This window comes from Capra hircus, chromosome 17 (genome assembly GCF_001704415.2).
Source record: "Capra hircus breed San Clemente chromosome 17, ASM170441v1, whole genome shotgun sequence".
Classification (NCBI taxonomy): domain Eukaryota; kingdom Metazoa; phylum Chordata; class Mammalia; order Artiodactyla; family Bovidae; genus Capra; species Capra hircus.
This window is the reverse complement of record NC_030824.1, coordinates 2,643,052-2,665,152: the sequence shown is the minus strand read 5'-3', so window position 1 is coordinate 2,665,152 and position 22,101 is coordinate 2,643,052. Positions and strand designations below refer to the sequence as shown.

At 57.6% G+C, this 22,101-nt stretch overlaps 1 protein-coding gene across 4 annotated transcripts in view; it reads right to left on the bottom strand.

Moving 5' to 3' along the window:
- AP1B1 (adaptor related protein complex 1 beta 1 subunit) overlaps positions 6,112-22,101 on the bottom strand; it is a 52,402-nt gene continuing 36,412 nt past the window's right edge. Inside the window, exons 12-23 of one of the 4 annotated variants that reach the window (XM_018061021.1) lie at positions 18,912-19,010; positions 18,298-18,557; positions 17,549-17,750; positions 16,781-16,801; positions 16,179-16,322; positions 11,782-11,927; positions 9,559-9,688; positions 9,192-9,276; positions 8,553-8,639; positions 8,302-8,456; positions 7,791-7,799; positions 6,112-7,116 (exon numbers count right to left, since the gene is read on the bottom strand). In XM_018061021.1, the coding sequence (XP_017916510.1) occupies positions 7,042-7,116; positions 7,791-7,799; positions 8,302-8,456; positions 8,553-8,639; positions 9,192-9,276; positions 9,559-9,688; positions 11,782-11,927; positions 16,179-16,322; positions 16,781-16,801; positions 17,549-17,750; positions 18,298-18,557; positions 18,912-19,010 (1,413 nt within the window). In that variant the 3' untranslated portion in view covers positions 6,112-7,041. The remainder of the gene's footprint in view (positions 7,117-7,790; positions 7,800-8,301; positions 8,457-8,552; positions 8,640-9,191; positions 9,277-9,558; positions 9,689-11,781; positions 11,928-16,178; positions 16,323-16,780; positions 16,802-17,548; positions 17,751-18,297; positions 18,558-18,911; positions 19,011-22,101) is intronic. The other 3 variants (XM_018061022.1, XM_018061023.1, XM_018061024.1) reach the window with 3 other exon arrangements.

The following is a 22,101-nucleotide window of genomic DNA, read 5'->3' as shown; positions in this document are numbered from 1 at the left end:
CTTGCTCACCTCAGCCTGGGGGACGTGGGGAAGGGGCGAGGAGCTGGGTCTTGAAGTGGGGAAGGGGGTTCGCCGTGGGGAGCAGGCGATGGCACCTGGTTCAGGGGCCTGGGTCAGCTCTCACTCTTCTCGGCCACTAAGGGAGCTCAGAGCCAGGGCTGTGGCTACATCTGCCCAGTGTGCCAGCTCTTTGGGCCCAGTGAGTGGCTTTATCTTCCTTTCCAACTGTGGGTTTTTTCCCTTCACCTGACTCCCCCTCTGACGCTTTTTAGGCCTCTGGGTTTTGTGAGCTGCCTCAGTTCCTTGGAGTAAATAAACTAGGCCCCGTATGCCCAGCCGATCGCCAGCAGGGTGTGGGGCTGACCTGAGGACAGTCTTCCTCAGGGACCACACCTGCCTCGAGCACCCTCTTGCCCACACATGGGAGCCCACTCTGATGGTCTTCCTCGGAAACCTTTTTCCCTTCACCTCCTACAGGGCGCCCTCTTCCGGGGAACTCTGAACATGGTATGGAAAAGTCCCCACAAAGTCATACAGACTCCACAGGGGCGACACATTCCCACTTATCAAGGAGCTGTGGGCACTTCCCTGGCCATCCAGTGGTTGGGACTCCACGCTTCCACTTCAGGGGGGCCCAGGTTCTATCCCTGGATAGGGAACTAAGATCCCAAAAGCTCTGCAGTGTGGCCTAAATAAATAAGATGACCTGTGATGTGCCCAGCCCTGTGCTGTGTGCTCATTGAGGCCCAGAGGGATGAAACGATTTGCTCAGAATGATCCAGCAGGAAAGGAGTGGTACAGGGACTAGAACCCAGGACCTTGAGCCACTGAAGCTGACCTTCTGAGAGGCCCTTCTACGTCAGGGCCCAGAAGCACCTCAGGAGGAGGTGAGTCAGTGCCTGTGGCCCTGTGGGAGCAAAGCTGAGCTAAGACAGGAGCGGGCAGCCCAGGGCCAGGCTCCCCAAAGACTAGCAAGCCAGAGAGCTTGGGCTGCATGTCAGCTGCTGCCTGACCCCAGCTTGTCCCCATTCTGCCTGATTCCAGCCCCTCCCTGGGGTTGAGCCCCACGGACCGTGTCCAGCTCCAGGGGTGTCTGCTGTGGACTCCTCCGGCCCAGCCATCTGGGTCAGTGCACTGACCATTAATCACGGTCTGTCCTGCCCACCGTCTGTCACTTGTTCCAGCTTAACTCACCTCCCCAAGTCCTGAGTTGGGGAAACACTTATCCTTCGATGCCTCATGCATCCTGGGTCCTTGGTGGCCATTGTAAGACCTCACACATTGATTCAGTCAACCACCTGAAGGCTGTGGGGCTTTACAACCACTAGGACACAAGGAGGCAGCACAGGGCTTCAATAATGGTCTTGAGCTCATGTAGTTGTGGGATGAAATGAGATGATACAAAGAGGAAAACAAGACAATCTAGGAAGGCTAGTGGGACTAAGTTTGTACATATAAAGTGATATCAGTTTATATGCAAATAACCACTGGTTATAGAGAAAGAAACGGAAACCCACTCATTGTTCTTGCCTAGAGAATCCCATGGACAGAGGAGATGGGCAGGCTACAGTCCATAGGGTCACAAACAGTCAGACATGACTGAAGTGACTTAGCATGCACCCACACACCCACTGGTTAATGTGCGCGCACAGCGAAGTATGTAGACGGGTGTTTCCTGGCTCTGCTCTAAGGGCCTTGACGGGTGACCCTACGAGCAACAAGCACACCCAGCACCCAGATCTTGGTTTCTGATTCTGTTCTCCAGGCTCTCTGGAGACATGGTGCTGGGGTTGGAGCAGGACAAGTAAAAGATGAGGTGGAGCATCTATCAGAGGAAGGAAGTGCTCGAGAGAGACCGAAGGATGGAACTCCCTGGCAGTCTAGCAGTTAGACTCTGAGCGTCCACTGCAGGGGACATGGGTTTGATCCCTGGTCAGGGGACTAAGATCCCACAAGCTAAAAAAAACAAAGAAAGAAAGAAACCGAGGGATAGGGGCGTCAAAGGGACACAGAGCCTACTTGAAAGAGCTCCCAATGGCCACAGCTTAAAAAATTTAAGTGAGAAAATAAATAATGCACTTTTGGATTAAACCCAAATTATGAAATAAATATCCATGAATCCAAACTGGTATAAATGATTGAGTGAATATATAAATCCAGGAGAAGAACCACATTTTCCTACAGAAGAATTCCAAGTATTTTCTATAGCTGTCCCCTGCCCCCATGCAGTGTAGGCTGCCTTCGTGACTTGCTTCCCAACAGTGTGGAAAGGGGAGGAAGCAGCTTCGTGGAGGAGATGGCTGCCTCGGCCAAGTGACGCAGGGTGACGTGTGGCGCTAAGCCGTGATGACAGCGAGCACCCCTGACATGATGTGATCAGAAGGGCACCTCCCTGCTCTTTGTCTGGAAAGCCTAGGACCCCAGGCTAACCGTGGGGAAAACATCAGACAAACCCAAGTTGAGGGACAGTCGATGAAATAGGCGACCAGCACTCCTCGGACGGGTAAAGTCATGACAGAAAAGTCTGAGGAGCTCTCGCAGACCCACGGAGGCTGCGACGACCATGTGGAACGTGGGGCCCAGGAACAGAGCGAGGACGTGAGTAGGAGAACTAGAGAGACCTGAATAAAGGCTGGGTTCAGTTTTTAGAGCATATGTTACATAATCTGCAATTTACACTATAGATATTCTTTTGCTTTATATATTAACAAATATATATTTACATCATAAACATACATATGGAAAAGATCCCATTCACAAAAGGAACCAAAAAATAGAAAGTACTCGTGAATCTATGCAGGGATAATGTACATGCAAGAACTTTTTTTTTTTTTGCATGCTGTGTGGTTTGCAGGATCTTAGTTCCCCAGCCAGGGATCAGACCTGGGCTCTACCAGTGAAAGTGCTGAGTCCCAACCACTGGACCACCATGGAACTCCCCATGCAAGAACATTTAAATGAAGAAAACTTAAAATGTTATGGAGATGAAAAGAAAGTATGAACCAATGGAAAGGCATCTACTCCTACATTTGAATATAAAGATTAATATTATTATTGACATCATTATAGACGTCAGTTCTCCATAAGTGAATAGAAACATTTGATATGATCCAAATAAAAACAATACATCATTAAAATTTTTAAAAGATTCGTTCTAAAGATCAGATGGGCCCCAAAGGGTGAATAAGAGGGTGCTATAAATTATAAAAATATAAAGGAACAATATACTTAAAAAAATACAATGGCAAGAGTTCCTTGGTGGCCAAGTGGTTAGGATTCTGGGCTTTCATTGCCATGACTTGGGTTCAATCCCTGGTCAGGGAAGATCCCACAAGCCATACAACATGGCCCAAAAAACCCCTAAACAAACACAGACACCCACAATGGCCAACATACAAATTCTCTGGTACGGAACAGGGCCCAGAAAAGCACTCATATACATGTGGAAATTTAGTGCATGACAGAAATGGCATTTCAGATCTGTGTGGAAAAGACAAATTATTCAGGAAATGGTGTGGAAAAAACTAGGTAACCATCTGGGAAAAGAGAAAGTTGGATCCCTACCTCATTCCTCACATAAAGCCCAGAAGGAACAGGCTCAGAATGCAAAAGCTAAGACGAGACAGGGACCGGGAAAAAAGATGCAAGGAGGATGACGCCCCAAAGCAATTCCAGCATGGAGAAGTCAAGACAGCAGCAAGACCAGAAGCAGAACGGGGAGGGCCAAGGGCAGACCAGGAGGAGACACACCAATAATCGGACCAAAGAGGGCAAAGGAGACGGACCAGCTCACAGAAAAGGACGTGCAAAGGCTCAAAAACACAGGCATGGAGGCCTGCTTGAGACAGTTGGACGCCGTTTCTCACCTGACACCTGAACACACTGCCGTATGCCCAGCGCGTGAGGGCATGGGGGACAGGCGGCTCCTTCCTGGTTGGCGGGGGTGTGAACTAGAGCGCTTTTAGCAATAGCTAACAAAATGATGAACACACCTACCTTCAACCCAGCAATTTCGGTCTGAGGAATTTACCGACATGAAAGTGAATGTTCTTTGCAGTTATCACTTGCGCTAACACCACCAAAGACACAACTCAGATGACTTCACAGCAAGGACTGGTTCATCACGGTGCCTCCGTTCAATGCAAAACCACACAGCTGCTATAAAAAGGCACAAGGCTGCTCTCTACAATGGAACTAACAGTGGAGAAGTCTGCAAGATACAAGTACGGTACGGTCGGATGTGCGTACTCCACGCTACCCTTCACATATAAAAAGGGGGAAAATCGTATTATGTGTCACTGAGTCTCTCTGGAGGGTAACACTAGTCCTTTCAGGGAAGGGTATGAGGAGGAGGACTATATCTGATATATATACTGTATCACTCGGATCTGTCTGCCTTTTGGATTTTGAACCATGTGAATACATTACCTTTTCAAAACAAGAACTAAAATTTAGATGTGAAATGTTTATACCCTCTGGTCCAGCCATTCTGGGGCTAGATCCAACAGCTGCACTTGGGTCCAGGGGCAAGGATGTCTGTAGGAAGATATTCACTGCACCTTTGCTTGGCCTCGCAGAAGATGGAAACAGCCAGAGAACAGCCCTCCTCTGCACAAGGAATTCCAAGGTGGCTGTTTGTACTGACAGGTAAATAGAGCCAAGTGCTGGTAGTGTCCAGGGTGTGCTATTAGTCAATACCTCCCAGGATTTGCTTTATAAAGGCACAGAATTATTCCTGGAAGACCAAAATGTGGCAATGAACTTTGCCTCTAGGGAGGAAAAGAACAGAGGAAGTGTGGAAGGGAGAACTTTATCCTCTGTGTGACTGAACTTACCTTGGTCCAGAATCACTCTCTATGAAACAAAACACTTGTGAAGATTAAAAAAAAAAAAAAAAGTACATGAGGTCACGTCGCATGCCTGCACAGGGTATCAGGCACTCAGAGAACCTGTCAGCCCCCGGGGTGCTTGCTAGACCCTCCTGAATAACTGGTTGCTGTGCTGAATTCCCCAGCTGGTCACGAAGGCTCAGCGCCCTGGAGAGTCTTCTGCAAGATGCCACATTCCCCTCTCCCTCAGCCCCAAGGAACATCGAGACCTGGGAATACGGAGGCCTTAGCACATGCAGACCAGGGGTGCATGTGAGGGGTATCACTGGGGTGAGGGAAGGACAGGGAAGGAGGAGGGGGCCAAGATCACGGGGAGTTTCCTCCCATAACTGCCCGAGGCCCGAGCACACAAGCCTCAGGTGTCCGAAGACGGTCCACGGGCCTCTGTCTGGCCAGGCCAGCCAGGTCTCAGCAGCACTTCTCACCTCGGGCTGGGTCCTGGGCCTCATCTTTGCCTGCCCCAGGGACAGCGGTGTGCTCCCAAGCTTGGTGCGAGCTGGGCCTCAGTGGGTCAGGGGTGGTGGGTGACAGGGCATGACGGGGTGCCTGTGGCGCCTATTGAGCCGGGGACTTTTGGGTAGGGTGAGAGAACTGGGGTTGTCCGGTCAAGGGTTGTGGCTGGTTCTAGACTCTGGGGTCCCTGGGCATTATGGTGACACCCCAGGGGTCAGAAGTGGGGCAGTGGAGGGCCAGGCACCCCTGCTGATGCCCCAGCAGCTGGGACAGCAGTGTGTCTGGTGTGGGCAGGGAGCTGCTGAGAGCCGAAGGCCCAGCAGCCACACGGCACTGAGAACCCACTGGGGGCTCTGCCCAGGGAGTCCTACCCTGGGTCCCCCCCAACACCCTCGGTAGCCAGGCCACTGCCAGGACAGGGGACATATGGGGTATCCCCGGGGGTGGCTGGGGCAGCCGCTGCAGCCGGCCTGGACAGGCCTGGTGCTGGGCCTTCCTGCCGACCCTGGGAGCCAAGGAAAACCAACACAGACTCAGCCTTCGAGCATCTAAAGGCAAGATGGTGTGGGCTGGGGTGGAGCTGGGGCCAAGGGTGGCAGAGGTGCTGGGAGACCAGCAAGCAGTGTCCAAGGACAGGAGAGGGACAGGGAAGGTGCTGTCCACAGGGCCTGGGGGGTGCTGACAGCTTGAGCCCTGGACCCTTGATCCAGGAGACCCAGGACCCTGCCCAGAACAGCCTCGGGCCCTGACACACCGGCCGGGGACACACTTGATGTCATCATTTTTATTCACTTTCTGTTTCTGAAAATAAGAGTAAACATACAATATATAATTTCTATTTATATATACTAGGCATCCTTACCGCAGGGCTCAAGAAAACCAACCTTGACCACTTGGAGGCAGTTTTTAATTCTGACACTTGGTGGAGGGGAAAGAAGTGTCCATGATTGCCAAAAGCAGAATCTTTATTATTAAACAGCAGTAACAGGAAAACCTAATGCTCCGTGAGACACACTGACCTTGGGAGGCCAGGAGGGGGCAGCTAAGAACCCCAGAGAGGAAGCACCCCGCTCGCTCAGGCACCCCACCCCTCAGCCCCGTTCACTCCAGAAGCCCCGGGCACACCAGGAATGTATCACAGGCAGTGACTGTCCTCGCAGGCAGGGGGCGGGATGGACACCTGCCGGGGGGCTGGAGCCGCAAGGGGCTTGGGAGCTTCTGCCTGGTCTTCCCTGAGCGGCTCAGCGCCTGGGGGGGCGGGCAGGCCCCGGGAGCCCCGGCCCTGACAGAGCAGCTCTCCTGGCACCGAGGGGACTCTCCACACACACCAGGATGCCTGCCAGGGCCTGTCCCAGGAGGGGGCAGTTGGCAGGGCCTCGCCACCAGCCAAGGGAGACGGGGCAGAGGGACCCCGGGCTGGGAGCCTGAGGAGGCACTGCGGGCTCGCCCTCTGGTGCCAGGAAGAGCCGGAGAGGAGCCCTGGCCGCTCCATGCAGCCCTGCTGCCACTCTGGCTCCTCTGGTGCCCTCCTCACCTGACCCCAAACGTCAGCACGATGGAAACAGGAAAGTCCTGGGCACAGGAGCACCCCGAGGCCTGGGAAGCTGGGGGGTGCCAGGAGCCTCGCTGGCCCCTCGCGAGGGAGGTGCTGCCACCTCGCAGGGGGCTCCGAGGAAGCTGGGGTGGGTGCTGGACGGCCTCAGTTCTTCAGGATGGTCTCGTAGGCCTGGTACACGTGCTGGGACACCTCCGGAGCTCGGCACTTCAGGGACAGCTGTAGGGAGACAAGGGTGGGAGGCAGGGACCCCTTATTCCCAGGGCTCCTCTCCAGGCCGGGGGCGGAGAGCAGATGGCAGAGGGTGGGGCGCACATGGGACCTGGGGGGGTGGCAGCAGCGGCTGGAGCAGCTGTGTGGTGCCGGCGAGGGGGCGGCCCCGCAGCCAGCTGGGCGGGGACCAAACAGACTGCAGCCCACAGACCTGCTGTCCCGGCCCCCGGAGCCGCTGCAGCGTGAGTCAGAGCCTGTGGAGGGTGGGGGTCCCTGAAGACGTTCTGGGGACCAGGAGGGAAGCTGTGGGGGTCCTGGGGGGGGTATCTTTCTGGTTTCTTGCACAGGAAGCAGTTGTGTCAAATCTGGCTCAGCTCTACCCGCGAGGAGAGCTGGCAAGCCCAGGAGCAGAGACAGGCTCGCTGCCCCTCCTGCCAACGCTGCTGCTCGGAGGGGCCCCAGTCTCCTCCGAGAGCTCTGCGCGCAAGGCCTGTGGGGAGTGTGGCGCCAGGCTGGAGAGCACAGGGTGTGGCAGCGGGGGCGGCCTGTCCCCTGGCCTGCAGCCTGCATGCGTCTGCCTGGCTTTGGGGAGCAGGGGGGCGAGGCCAGGCCAGGAGGTGGGTTGTGCCGGGCGTGCCTGGGAGGACGGGGGAAGAGGAAGAGAAAAGCAGTCCGCTAACCTCCAGGCCCTGCACCGCCGGCACCGGCAGGGAGGTGGACATGCAGCGACCAGACACAGGGAGACAGAAATCACCACCACCAGCCGCAGCGCCCACGCCGCCGAGGGCCCGGAGAGCAGCGTCGGGCGGTCATGCCTGCCCGCTCGAGTGCGGGGAGAAGCCAAGCCTGGGCTCTCGGGGGCCGGGACAGCGGCACAGCCTCTGGGAAGCCTTGTCCTTTCTCGGGGAGTGGGGAGCCCAGGGGCCAGGGCTCCCTGAGTCCAGCGGAGCCCCTTCCCAGTACCAGGTGGGCCTCACAGGGCCCGATTCTAGTCCACTTCACTGTTCGGAGACCTGACTTGGTGCCTTATCTGGGACACTTGATGGGACTGAGCTGAAGCTTTCTAAGATCAGAGTCCTGGTGCTTCTTCACACCAGGCTCAGCCTGACTGGATGCCCCACCCCACCCCACCAGGGCCGACGGGCAGGAAGGCAGAGGCCCCGGGGCTTTAGGTGGGAGCCGGCGCCTCACCGTGAAGCTGGGGTTGCCGGGCTGGATGCGCAGCTCGGCCAGCACCCAGATGCCGTTGGTCAGCTTGAGAGACTGGTAGAGCATGTCCTGGCCCTCCACGTTCCTCCTGGCCACAGTGAAGATGCTGCTGCTCTGCAGCCGGCTGCTCACAGCCTCTGGGGGTCACAAAGTCAGAGATGGGGGGTCTGGCGCTCAGGGCTGGGGGCAGGGCACAGGGCAGCATGGACAGGCACAGGGCTCGGGAGCCCTACCTGCGTTGAGGGGGCAGTCTCTGATCTGGAACTGGGCCTCGTTCTCATTGGGAATGTCCTTCCACGTGGCCAGGAACATCTGCCGGTCTGCAGGGGCACAGGTGGGACCCCACTCAGCACCCTCATCGGGAAGCGGGGCGGTTAGGCCCTGCACCCAAGACCAGAGTGGCTCCGTCACAGCCCCTCCTGCTTCCCTCGGCAAACTCCGAGCTTGTGTTCTGTGAGGGCCACCTGCGCTGCTCCCGCCTCTGGGCCTTTGTGCCCTCCCCGCTCCTGCCCACATCCGGCCTCCGGCCCTGGCACCGAGCAGCCCGTTCATCGGTCCCGGTGACGTCACGGGCTCCTGTGGTGACAGCTGAGGGGGGCCTACGCCCTCTGGGCACGGGACGTGCCTTCCCGAAGGTTCCTGCTGGGGCCCAGGGGTGGGCATCAGGTGTGACGCATGACCTAGGGCCCCTGCCTCCGGGGGCCTGTGGGATAACTGTCTAGAGGCGGCAGGTCAGGCTGAGAGCAGAGCTGGCCAGGCAAGACCCTCGGGCCCTGGGAAAGTGTGACCCTCTCTCCAGGCTCTCCAGGGGAGCCAATGACACGGGCTCCACGCATCCGTGCCAGGGACCCCAGGGCACCCTCAGGACTCACCCATCTTCCCGTCCTCCACAAAGAGGATGTGAAGCGGGTACAAGGTGCTGAAGTAGAAGACGTCTATGTTGTTCTTTACGGCCACCTGGAAACAAGGGGGGCCCCAGGTCGTCCCTTTTGCCTGATGCCCACTGAGGCCCCAGGAAGCCTCTGCTCCTGTGAGCACAGCTAAGCAGGTTCCCACTTCCCCAGAAGCTATGTCCATCCCCTAGCTGGCCCCCGGTCTTCCATCCCCACCCTTCTGTGCCCAAGAACAAGACTCCACAGACACAGCCCTGTGACAGAGCCAGCCAGGCCCTGAGGGCTTCCCCAGTCCTCCCGGGACACGTGGGCAATGACTGGGGTGCCTGTCCTCCCTGGGACGCACCTGCAGGCTGTTCAGCGGCTCTGTCTTCATGACAGAGCCCGCCGTGCTGAGAGGCAGGGAGATCTCCACGGTCTGGGTGGGGCTGAGCGGCGCGTGGACCTGGAGTGGGGCGGCGGGGGCCAGGCCAAAGCTGGGGAGAGAGAAGCCCCCGCGGGGATGGTGGGGAGCAGGCGCTGATACAGGGCAGGCAGGCTCCTGGGGACCCGGGGCCTGGCAGCAGCTGGGGAGAAGGCTCTCCAGCGAGCCGGCCTCACTCCAGGCCAGACCCAGACTGGAAGGACAAGCTCCTGACCCCACTCCAGCCTTCAGTGGCCCCGCGGACGGGAAGAGAACCGGGGCTAGCCAAAACCTATCTCTGCTCGCCTTTCTCCTCTGGGTGAGGCACCAGGCAGGCCCAGGTCAGTGCGTCCTGCCCTGCCCTCCAGGAGCCCCATGTCATACCAGGGGCCTAAAAGCTTCTTCTAACCTGAAAACTGTGACTGCCCACATCTCAGTAACCAACCCCAACCTCCCAGGAAGGGACGTGACCATCCCAGGGGAGACACTGGGTTTACTGTCTGGGCTAGAACTGGCTGGATCACACAACGGCCACAGAGCTTCAGGAAAGCCCTGCCTCTTGGTAAAGTGGCATGTGGGCAAATCAGAGGGCACCAAGAACGTGAGAGATGCTGGCCACGGGCTCTGCGAAGGTAAGTCACCACGGTACCGACCGGGAGCACGGACTGAGTACTCCCCGTGCCCAGGCGAGGCATCTGAAGTCCTGGCCTTGTAAACACAGCGACAGGCACATACCCTCCCGTCTTCCAGGACACAGGGACTCAGGGAGAGGCGGGCCCAGGCCTGGGTGCGTGGCACTGCTGAAGCCCAGAGCTTGAGCTGCCTGACCTCAGCCTGTGCTCCGCCCATGGTGGTCTCAGATCCACCCGGGACACAGCAGGGGATGACGTGGGGACGCCAATGCCATCATGGTGCCTCAGCACTCCCGGCTCTCCTGGGAGCCTGACCTCTGCCGACTGTGACCTTGGGTGAGGCATTCACCCTCTCTGAGCTCAGGTATCATTACCTACTTTGGTGGTTTAATCACTAAGTCCTGTCCAACTCTTGCGACCCCATGGACTATAGCCTGCCAGGCTCCTCTGTCCATGGGATTCTCCAGGCAAGAATACTGGAGTGGGCTGCCACTTCCTTTTCTTTTTTTCCTCTTTTTTTAATTTTTACTTTATTTTACTTTACAATACTGTATTGGTTTTGCCATACATTGACATGAATCCACCTCGGATGTATACAAGCTCCCAATCCTGAATCCCCCTCCCACCTCCCACCCCATATCATCTCTCTGGATTATCCCCATGCACCAGCCCCAAGCATCCTGTATTGAACATAGGCTGGCGAATCGTTTCTTACATGATAGTATACATGTCTCAACGCCATTCTCCCGCCACTTCCTTTTCTACTAAACGGGACTTAATGGCATCAACTTCACTGGGCTGTGAAGGGGCTCAAGAGAGACAAAGACTCCTAAAGTTCTCGACACAAGGCCTGGTGCCCAGGGAGTTGTCCACACACCGTAAGTTCACTGTGAGCGATGACCAGGAGCACTCCTGGGGGCCTGCAAGGCTCCATGAGGCAGAGGAGCAGAGGGCCCACCTCCCTCGTCGGACAGGTGGCCAGAACACACTGGCGCACAGGCTCTCCTTGAGGAGCAACCCCTTCAGTCAACTTCTTAGAGGCTCAGTTTGCTCATCACCAGAGCCACTCAGGAAGAAGGATCATCAGGAGAGGCTGCCTGCATTTCCCAGAGAGCCCTGGCCTAGCTGGCTGGGTCCAAGGAGGCCTTCCCGACTGACCCCCAGTGCAGGGGACCCTGGGGGTGAGGTGCTGGGAGCGGACACCACTCCCAGAGGCACCGCTCGCTCCCTGTCCACCTTCTTCGAGACACGCCCTGAGAGGGGAGCTGCTCAGGTCCGGAGATTTTGTCAGGGAAACACCCCCCTGGGCGCTGGGGAAAGGTCATACTAAAGGGAGGTGCCTTACCCTCCCAGCTCCCCACCACTGACCTCAGACTTTGGTGCCCACAAAGAGAGGTCACAGTGAGGAAAATCACTGCATCAGAGAGAGCTGACCAGAGCTGCAGTTGTGAGGAAGACCCTCCTCCAGCAGAAAGCGGGGCCGGGCCCGCAGGCCCCAGCGCGGGCCATCGGCAGGCCGGCCTCGGGGGCTCACCTGTTGCGGTTGAACTGGATTGCGAAGTCGGTCATGACCTGCAGGGCCTTGTTGGTCAGCTGCAGGTCCATGGAGATGGAGCCTGCCTGGCGGGTGAAGGTGCCCGAGATCTCCAACCCTTTGGCCTTCATGGCCGGCAGCCAGACCTGCAGGGAAGACGATGGGGAGGGCGCTGCCACAGCCCCCACGCCACAGCCCACCTGAGGGTCCTTCCCCTGCTCCCTTCTCTCACACCTGAAGGGGCCTCTCAGATGAACCACACCTGCCTGGACTGCCAAGAGATGACCGCGTGAGCCTCAGGATGAGAGGAAGGACCCTGCACAGCCTGCCCGGGGGCCCCGCCTCAGGGTGGCCACCTGCTGGAGCAGCATGGGACAGGGAGGCCTCGGTGTGCCCCAAACCTGACCCAAGTCTCCAGAGGTCAAAGCAAGAACACTCAGAGGAAGCTGGAGAGACCGGCAGGCCCCACCAGCCTCCAGATAAGCCCAGGAGACTGAGAGCCCACGGGTGCCTGGGGCCTGGCCAGAGCCAGAGGACCCCAGGTGGTCACAGCCTGATCTCCTCACAGATGGCAGGGCTGGCCTTTAACTGCACCAACAGGCCTGAGCAGCGACAGGACCCAGGAGGACCTCTCGCCTGGCAGGCCTTTCCTGACTGCTTGGCTGCCCTTGTCCTCCAACGCTCAGCTCCAGAGCCAGCTCCTCCGGGAAACCGTTCCCCAGGGTCCTTGTCTGGGCTCTGCGGCAATGACGTTCTTGCAGATAAACTGTCTCCTCTGCGCCCGGACAGCACTTTGAGGGTGAAGGCTCTGCTTTTCTGTCTTGCATCCTTGGCTCGGAGCTTGGTGTAAGACTGGTATTCAGGGAACATTTGCTGAGTGAATGGCATGGATCAAAGCCCTGCCCAGGAGGGACACGGATGCTATCCTACGGATATACAGACACCTCTCTGGCTGCCATTCCTACCAGGCCGGCTCAGCCCCACCCGAGGCCAGCCTCACCAGGGGCCCTGTCAGTGAACATGGCCAGAGTCACCCAGCCCAAGTCCCGTCAAGGTCACCTCCTCCCCCGACACCACGTCCTCCACTTTCCCCTATCCACAGGCACCACCCGGGGGTAAGCCACCATCAGAGCCCCCAGGTAAGATGGCAGCCACCCGGGTAGCTGCCCAAGTCTTTTTTCTTTTTTTAATTAATTTATTTTTTTAATTGAAGGTTAATTGCTTTACAGAATTTTGTTTTCTGTCCAACATCAACATGAATCAGCCATAGGTGTATACATGTCTGCCCAAGTCTTCTAGCCCCAGTTTCCAGAGCAGCCAGAGCCATCTTTAGGAAGGCAGATCTCGTCACGGCACCCCAAAGCCCCCTCAGTGGTGCAATGCCTCCACTGCCCACGGCCTCCCCAGCAGGGTGCCCTCCCTGGGTCAGTGTGCATGGCTCCTCGGGCCTCACACTCACACACAGTCCACACACACACACACAGTCCACACACACACACAGTCCACACACACACACAGTCCACACACACACACACAGTCCACACACACAGTCACACACACACAGTCCACACACACACACAGTCCACACACACACACACACAGTCCACACACACACACAGTCCACACACACACACAGTCCACACACACACACAGTCCACACACACACAGTCCACACACACACACAGTCCACACACACACACAGTCCACACACACACACAGTCCACACACACACACAGTCCACACACACACACACACACACACACAGTCCACACACACACACACACAGTCACACACACACACACACACACAGTCCACACACACACACACAGTCCACACACACACACAGTCCACACACACACACAGTCCACACACACACACACACAGTCCACACACACACACACACACAGTCCACACACACACACAGTCCACACACACACACACCACACACAGTCCATACACACACACACACACACACACACACACACACACAGTCCACACACACACACAAACACACACACAGTCTCCTCTGCTTAGACAGCACTCTCCACCCCCATCCCATCCTACTTGCTAACCTGCTCATCCTTTGCTCCACCAAACAAATCTGTGGGCAGAATCTCGGGGTTTTAGTTGTGAGCTATGACTGGGAGCACAGAGAGCACTCAGGACCCCAGGGTGACTGCCCTGCCTCACCCCTCCACCAGGCTTCCTTCCCAGGTTCTTCAGAACTGGCACCATTACCGTCCTCACTGTTAGGGGTGGGATATTGTGTCTCCTGGTCACTGTAGGCTCATGGAGTCCAGAACTGTCAGCTCCTGCTGACTACAATATTTGAGGAACTTCAAGTTCTTGTACATATGACAGCCTCACCCTCCTTGACCAGGAGGGGCTGGGACTGCAGGCACAACAAACAATTTGAGGTGGTCACAGTGCTGTGAGAAAAAGGCAGCCTACACAGTCACTACTTCTGGATGGAGAGCACACCCACATCCCTGTGACTAAGGTGGCAGGGGAAAGTCCTGCCCGTGTGGAAAAGGACTCCTCCTCCAGGCAGCCTGCCCTGATTACTCCTATCCTGGCGATCCCTTCACCTCTCCCTCCAGCTGATACAGTCACCTGGTCCTCCACTAAAACAAAACAGCGCTAATACATGTTAAAACGAATCCACATGCAGAAAGCAAGCTGATTCTGACAACCATGGCGCTGAGGTTCTCAAACACTTTAGGATCACCTAAGGATCGCGGGCAGGGGATTTGGTGCCACAGCCCTATATTCACTTCCAGACTCTTGTCACTCATCAGCTATAGGACCTTAAAGCACTCAGATTTCTCAACTAGAACACAGGAATGCCAGCGCCACATGGCTGCTGGGAGGACTCTGCGGGCTGGGGGCTGTGCCACATTCGTGCACCCCTCCACAGAAGTGGGAGGCCGCTGGTGCTAGACTTGCCGCCTACTGGGGGCCCCCAGGCCCAGATCCTCCCACCCCTTCTACTGGCCACCGCCACTGTAGTTTGGCAGGCACACCCAGGGAGGCTGGGGCAGCGCAGGTGCTGGCTGGCAGCTCCCCTCATCATAAGGGACATGTCCTTGGGCCCCAGAAGCCCTGCTGGATCCTGCTCTGGGGAGGGGACCTTGGAAGAGAGAGGGGCACTGGCTGAGAGTTGTGAGGCTCAGGCCACGTCCGTCCCCTCTGGCAGCTTCCTTGGGGCCAAGGGCCCAGCCCACACCACGCTGTCCTCAGCTCTCCTTCCCTCGCCAGCCCTCGCCACTGCCAGCCAGAACCCTTCTCCCCGCCGCCCCCACATCCTCCCAGGCCTCCTTCCAGCCCAGCCTGTCTCCACCCCTACAAAGCCCTCCTGTCCGGCCGCCATCAGCAGTCGACAGCTCCTCATGGGCTCCTGGCTTCTGCTCTAGTCCTTAAGTTTGGCCTCCACACAGTGGCCAAAGTGATCGCTCTTTAGGCTTCGTTTCTGCTTAAAACCCACTGTGCCAGGATGGAGAGCAAAGCCTCAGAGCTGGGGCCGTGACCTTGCCAGCTCCCTTCCTCCTCAGCGCTAGTCCAGCCAGTGTCTGGAGTAGGCTGGGACTACCTGGGTGGCACAGGGGTATCTGGGGCACCTCCAGGCTGATTGGGGTCAGGAAGGCAGTGTGGAGATGGCAGGCTTCACCAGGAGCCACTGTCCTGCAGACCTTGAGTATTTTCTGCAGGGTTTCAGCATGCCTTAAAATTCCCAGGAACTTAAGGATGGTGAAATCAACGGAAGCCTGTTCTTTGTTTCATCTGGAACTTTACTGGGAGTCAGTCGCTGTATTAGAAACGAAAGGCGCCTCTGGCCCATCACTCATGGCACCCGAGCTGTGGTGCCACAATGACTCTGCACTGCTGCCAACCCCTGGCAACGCCATGAGATCTGGTGAGGCGGGTGTGCCCAAGCCTTCACCACGGTGAAATGAAGCATTCTGTTCTTCTCCTTTTAAGTCTCCGTATGTGATGACAGCATCTTAACATTTCAGAAATTTTATGAGTAGGTAGATCTCATTCATTAGAAAAGGAGGGGTGCTATGAAGCGCCTGTCATCAGTCTGGGGCCCTGGGTTGAGCCACACTGAGAACCACTGACCAGTCGCTGCACAGGGCTTCTGCCATTCTCTGGAAGGCAAGCACGCCCCCTCAGCTCCCCACTGTCGCCTTGCCAATTCTGACTTGATCCGGAGGACTGAGCTCCAGCAACGCCCCCTCTGAGAAGGCTTCCTGAGGCCTCCAGACCAGACCCAGCGCCCCTTCCCCGTGCTCCTGCTGCTCCGGGCAACCTGGCTGGCCTGAGCCAACCCCACCCAGCTGGCCACTGAAGGAGCCCACAAGTCCACCTCCCACCTCCCACGGGGCCACGGCACTTACTGCTTTGGGAGCCACATAGGATCCCGACAAGGTGCCCACGCCACTGGTCAGATCAAAGAGGTCACTCAGGCCACTGCCCATGGGCGCTCCTAGGTTGGCTGGTACTGCTGCTGCTGGGGGTGCCACAAAGCTGGGGGCCCCGATCTAGAGGGAGGGGAAAGGGGTCAGAGGCAGGCACGCCAGGGCAAGTACGGCCGCCCAGCCCTTTAGAAGACGGGGGAGGGCAAGAGGGCGTCCTGCAGGGCTGCCTTCAGGTCACCTCTAAGTTGCAGAAACAAGACAGAGTGAGGTGGGTGGAGAGGAGAGGCCGAGCCCTCCCATGCCCTACAAGCCCCGAGGGGAAGAGCTGGGCACGCTCACAAACTGACAGCCCATGGATAAAAGGGGTGCCTAACACAGTGCTATGAGGGGGCCGTGCTCAGAGACTGGAGCACATCCCAGGGGGTCAGAGAGGGCTTGCGGGGGCCTCCAGATGGCAAGGTAACTTCACTGGAGGGTGGTGAGGGTGGGCCGACGGCCCTGCCACCCCCCACCCCGGGTCGCCGGGCAGGTGATTGAGGAGCAGCAGGATGAAGGCTTGGTGGCACAGGGTTGAACCATACCCCTTCAGGCTCATCCCCCATCTCCCAGCAGAAGCAGGCAGGGTGAAGAGAACAGGCAGCCACATGCAGAGGGAAAGCCAGGAAGAAGACACACAGAGACAAGACAGGGAGGAAAGAGGCGGAAGGTTAGTCATGGCTGTCCCACCCAACCCTACGGGGCCTGTGCGAGACTGCAGCGGCCTAGGAGGGGCCCAGGTCTCTATGATGGGCAGCCCCTCTGCACCCCCGGTCCCACTCGACCACCCTCGTCCTTCTGACCCTTCCCTGTGCTGTGGCCTTGGGGACCTGAGCTGGGCATGGCCAAGTGATAAGGGCCCAGGTGCCACCTCCACCTGGCTCTCAGCTGCCTGAAGAATCCCAAGGAGACAGCAGGCCTTCTTGCCACCGCCTTCACAGGGTGGGGCTGTCCCACCCTCTCGTGGGCCTCTCTCAGGCCTGCCAGGCGGCTACCCCAGTCGGTGCCACGTGTGGGGGAATGGGTGCAGGGGTGGCTCCCCCTGCCTTACAGGGCCAAGGTGCCCACAGGGCCAGACTCAGAGGGCAAGGGAGAAGAGCCCCCAGGACTCTTGGGGTTCAGCAGCCTGGCAAGCGGCTAAATCCCGTGTCTGCCACTTAACAGCTATGTGTGCTAGGCAGGACGGCCACCTGACCGCTTTATGCCTCAGCTTCTCACCAATACGGAGTTACTTGATCCTTGGATGGCATCTGGCAGATCCTGATCCCTCCCTGAAGACCACCCTCAACCTCGTCCAGGGGCCTAGGACATACCAGGCTGTCGAGGCCGCCTCCAAGCAGGTCCACGGCGCCCATCTGCACCGCGGAGGTGGCCAGGGGTGGGCCGCTGACTGGAGGCCCGAGGTCCAGGTTGAGGAGGTCGCCCAGCAGGTCGCCCTGCGTGGGGACAGTGTCCAGCTGCTCTCCGGGGGGCGCTCCAGCGGGGGCTGTCTCTGGGCTCTCTGTGCTCTCGCTCCTGCCGGGATGTGGGGAAAGGCTCAGCAGGGCGGGGAGCAGTGCCATCTTGGGGAGGCCAGACCCCGTCTCCAGGATCCGCCCCCCGCAGAGGCACGGGGCCACCTCACTGTCCCGGGAGCCTGTCTACACCCCACTTCCTTCCCTTCCCACACCTGATCCATCTTGTTCTGGGCTGAGGGGAGGGAGGGCCGTCTGTATTCCCCCAGCTCAGTCCACTTTAAAGTCCTGGAGGACAGGACACCCAGGCCAGAAAGCTGTGGGAGCTGCAGGGGAGCACCTGAGCGGAACAGGCTCTGGAGGCGGGCAGAATCGGGTTGAGCCCAGCTCTGCTGCCTGTGCTCTTCACCAGGCTCTCAAGCGCTCTCTGCCTCTGGTCCCTGTCTCTTCAGGGAGGACGTCTCTCAGAGCTGTGGTCACCTCGTCCACACCTGGTGTGCAGTGAGCATTCACTAGGGTCGCTAGAATCGTAATTCTGCTCTGACTCAGGTGCGAGCGCTGTGCTACTGAACCAGGGAGGTGGGCCGGCGACTGGCCCCCAGACTCACGAGGCGGTGCGGGGTGGCAGGCTCTTGTGCACGACGCCCCGGCCCCCCTCCACAAAGGCGCTGGGCGGCTTGTGGTAGACGGAGGCCAGCGTGCCGATACAGCAGATGAGCTCGTCCAGCAGCGTGGGCTCGATGAGGTCTGTCTCCTCGGAGATGAGCGGCTTCTCGGCCAGCACCACCTCCTTGGCAGCCACGGGGTCCGTGGAGAGCAGGCGCCAGTAGATGTAGCCACGGTCCCGCAGGTCCGGGTTGTCTGAGTCCTGGGAGATGACAAGAAGGGCGTGAAACGCCACGCACGTGGGAGATGGGGAGGGGGAGCCCACAACTGGGGGTCACAGGGTTGCTAACTTGACTGCTTGAGTGCTGGTGGGAGCCTGCTCCTTTAGGCGCAGAGCAGACACAGCCCAGCCCCCTGGTTTCCCCTCAGGCCAGCCTGCCCCTGTCCCCGCTCCCTGCCAACTGCGGGACTTCCCTCTCCTCTTGATTTACAGGCTGGCTCAGCATCGCCCCCACCCCCACCCACCCTATCTGTCTGACTGAGCTCCCTGAGCTGGGGATTAGGGGCGGGACTCCCAATCTGGCTCCCTGGGTGGACCAAGGGAGGCCGCACCCACCTGCGTGGCCAAGCTGAGGACCTGCTGCACCAGCTCCTGGGTCTCTGTCGGCTTCTTCAGAAAGAGCTTCACGATAGCCGTCAGTAGCTGCAGCTGCACCTGAGGAGGACGGAGAGGAGGCAAGGGTGGAGGGGGAGCTCCGGGTGGGGACCGCAGGGAACCAGAGGAGGACCTCAGAGACTGAAGGGGTGTTCAAAGGCTGAGAGCGGCTCTCCTGGGCTGGCCACGCAAACAGGCCAAGCCAGCAGCGGGGTGGCCGTGCTGAGTAGTCTGGACCTTGGCCCGAATGGTCAGGAGGAGCTGGCCGCAGAGCTGTGCGGAGCCCCAGGCCGCCTGGGGACTGCTGCCCAGTGCTAGGGCCCCAGAAACCCATCAGGGATCCAGGTCCACAGCCTTCAGGAACTCAGCTCATGGGGGCAACACATGTGCCTCGTGTGCTTACCAGAGACCACCCACCAACAAGGGGACCGAGTGCCAGGGATGCCGAGCAGACGGGGGCAACTGGGCCCACGGAGCCTTCCTCCAAAGGTGGAGCCCTGCCCAGCCCCCAGCAGCCCCAGCTCCCGCCCGCCCTGTCTACTCCTGAGCATGCCTCCTGCACCCCTCCCCACTTCTGCAGCTCCAGCCCTGCTCACTGGTGCCACCCCACAGTGCTGGCAACGCTTTGCAGCCACCTGGCCGCCCTGCGGAGAAGCCCCTGAGGGCGGGGTTCGAGTCTGTCCCTGCTGCATCCCCGGCTATTGCTCACTCCAGAGCCTGGCAAAAAACAGGCACTTGAGAGAAATTTGCCAGAAAAAAACACAAAACTTGCTGACTAAAAGCACACCTCTGAAAGAACAGTTCTCCGCACGCAGCCCTTCCTTAGCCCCATCCCATTTTGTCAGCCCTGGCACAGGAAGACAACCAGAGGCTCCCCAGATGGTGCCAGGGATGGGCCTGCGGCAGAAGGGCGGTGGCGGGGCTGGCAGCAGCTTCTGGGCCCGTCCAAAGGCTGGCACTTCTGGAAACAAGCGGCGGAGCTGCTGCTGCGAAGGACAGGCTGACGCTGGGAGGAATCCCTCCAGAGTCCCTGCGATCTGGGGACACAGGGGCCAACGGCGGAGGAGCAGGCTGGCTGTCTCCAAGGCCAGAGGCGGCTGGGGACTGGCTTCCAGACCTGGCTCAAGTCCCTGGCCCTGTAGCCGGCAGAAGGCCACTCGCCCTCAGCTGGTGAGGGAGAGCGCGGCCTACTTCAGGGGTTCTGGGGGTCCAGAAGACACAAGCCGTGGAGGCAGACTTGGAGCCAGAGCGAGACAGCACTTCCTCTGAATGCTGACTTCATCACTTCCCAGCCGGTGACCCTGGACAAGTCACTTAACGGCTGAGGCTGCTTCCTCCTCTATAAAATGGATGCAATGCCTCACAGGGTTGATGGGAAGTTAACGAGACAACACATGGAAAAAACCGTGTCCTCTGCCCAAGGCACAACAGCGGTCATGGCTGTTGGTAACACCACCACACAGGGACTCTTCACCAAGTTCTCCCCAGCCCCGGGCTGCTGGCTGCTGGCACTCATTCACCCCTATCCGTCTGCTGTGCTGCCTGGACCAAGGCTGAGTCAGCTCCCTGCCTAGCTCCCCCTCCCCCGCCAACACACTGAGGCCTGAGTCAGCCTGCAGCTCAGGGCTTGTTGCTCAGCTGCTAAGTCATGGCTGACACTCTGTGACCTCATGGACTGCAGCATACCAGGCTCCTCCATCCTTCACTATCTCCTGGAGTTTGCTCAAATTACTATCCTTTGAGTCAGTGATGCTACCTAACCATTTCATCCTCTGTTGTCCCCTTCATTTGCCCTCAATTTTTCCTAGCATCAGGGTCTTTTCCAATGAGTCGACTCTTTGCATCAGGTAGCCGAAGTATTGGAGCTTCAGCATCAGTCTTTCCAATGAATATTCAGGGCTGATTTCCTTTAGGATTGACTAGTTTGATCTCTTTGCTGTCCAAGGGACTCTCAAGAGTCTTCTCCAACACCACACTTCAAAAGCATCAATTCCTTGGCGTTCAGTCTTCTTGATGGTCCAACTCTCACACTGGTATGTGACTACTGGAAAAACCGTAGCTTTGACTATACGGACCTTTGTTGGCAAAGTAATATCTTTGCTTTTTGATATGCTGTCTAGGTTTGTCATAGCTATTGTTCCAAGGAGCAAGTGTCTTTGAATTTATGGCTACAGTCACCATCTACAGTGATTTTGGAGCCTAAGAAAATAAAATCTGTCACTGTTTCCACTTTTTCCCCTTCTATTTGCCATGAAGTGATGGGACTAGATGCCATGATCTTAGTTTTTTGAATGCTGAGTTTCAAGCCAGCTTTTTTACTCTCCTTTTTCACCCTCACCAAGAGGCTCTTTAGCTCCTCTTCACTTTCTGCCATTAGGGTGGTGTCATCTGCATATCTGAGGTTGTTGATTTCTCCTGGCAGTCTTGATTCCAGCCTGTGATTCATCTAGACTAGCATTTCGCATGATGTACTCTGCATATAAGTTAAATAAACAGGGTGACAGTACACAGCCTTGTCATACTCCTTTCCCAATTTTGAACCAGTCAGCTGTTCCACATCTAGTTCTAACTGTTGCTTCTTGACTTGCATACAGGTTTCTCAGGAGACAGCTAAGGTGGTCTGGTATTTCCTTCTCTTTAAGAATTTACCACAGTTCGTTGTGATCCACACAAAGGCTTTAGTATAGTCAATGAAGCAGAATTAGATGTTTTTCTGGAGTCCCTTGTTTTCTCCATGATCCAACAGATGTTGGCATTTTGATCTCAGCCCCTCCCCTGCCCACGGCTGGAGAGGCTCAGCAGCCAGGATGAGGGGACTCAAAAAGACAATCTAAAGTAAGTCCCCAAATCGCAAAGCACTAAGTATTCTTATAAAAGCTCTGAACTTGCCTCCCATGAGGCACAGGAAGCGGGCAATTTACACACACCAAGTCTGAGGACGCCCTAGGCTGGCCAGGAGACAAGGAGATGGGCCCCCCCGGCCTCCATGATGGGAGTGTAAACCAGAACCACCTCTGCGCCAGGGCAGTCTGGACACAGCAACCCAGACCGGCAACGCACAGGCCCTCCTACCAGCACCACACTCCTAAGAACCCGTTCTCCAGCTGTACCTGCAGACGAGCTTGCCACAGTTTGCTCCCAGCAGAGCTGT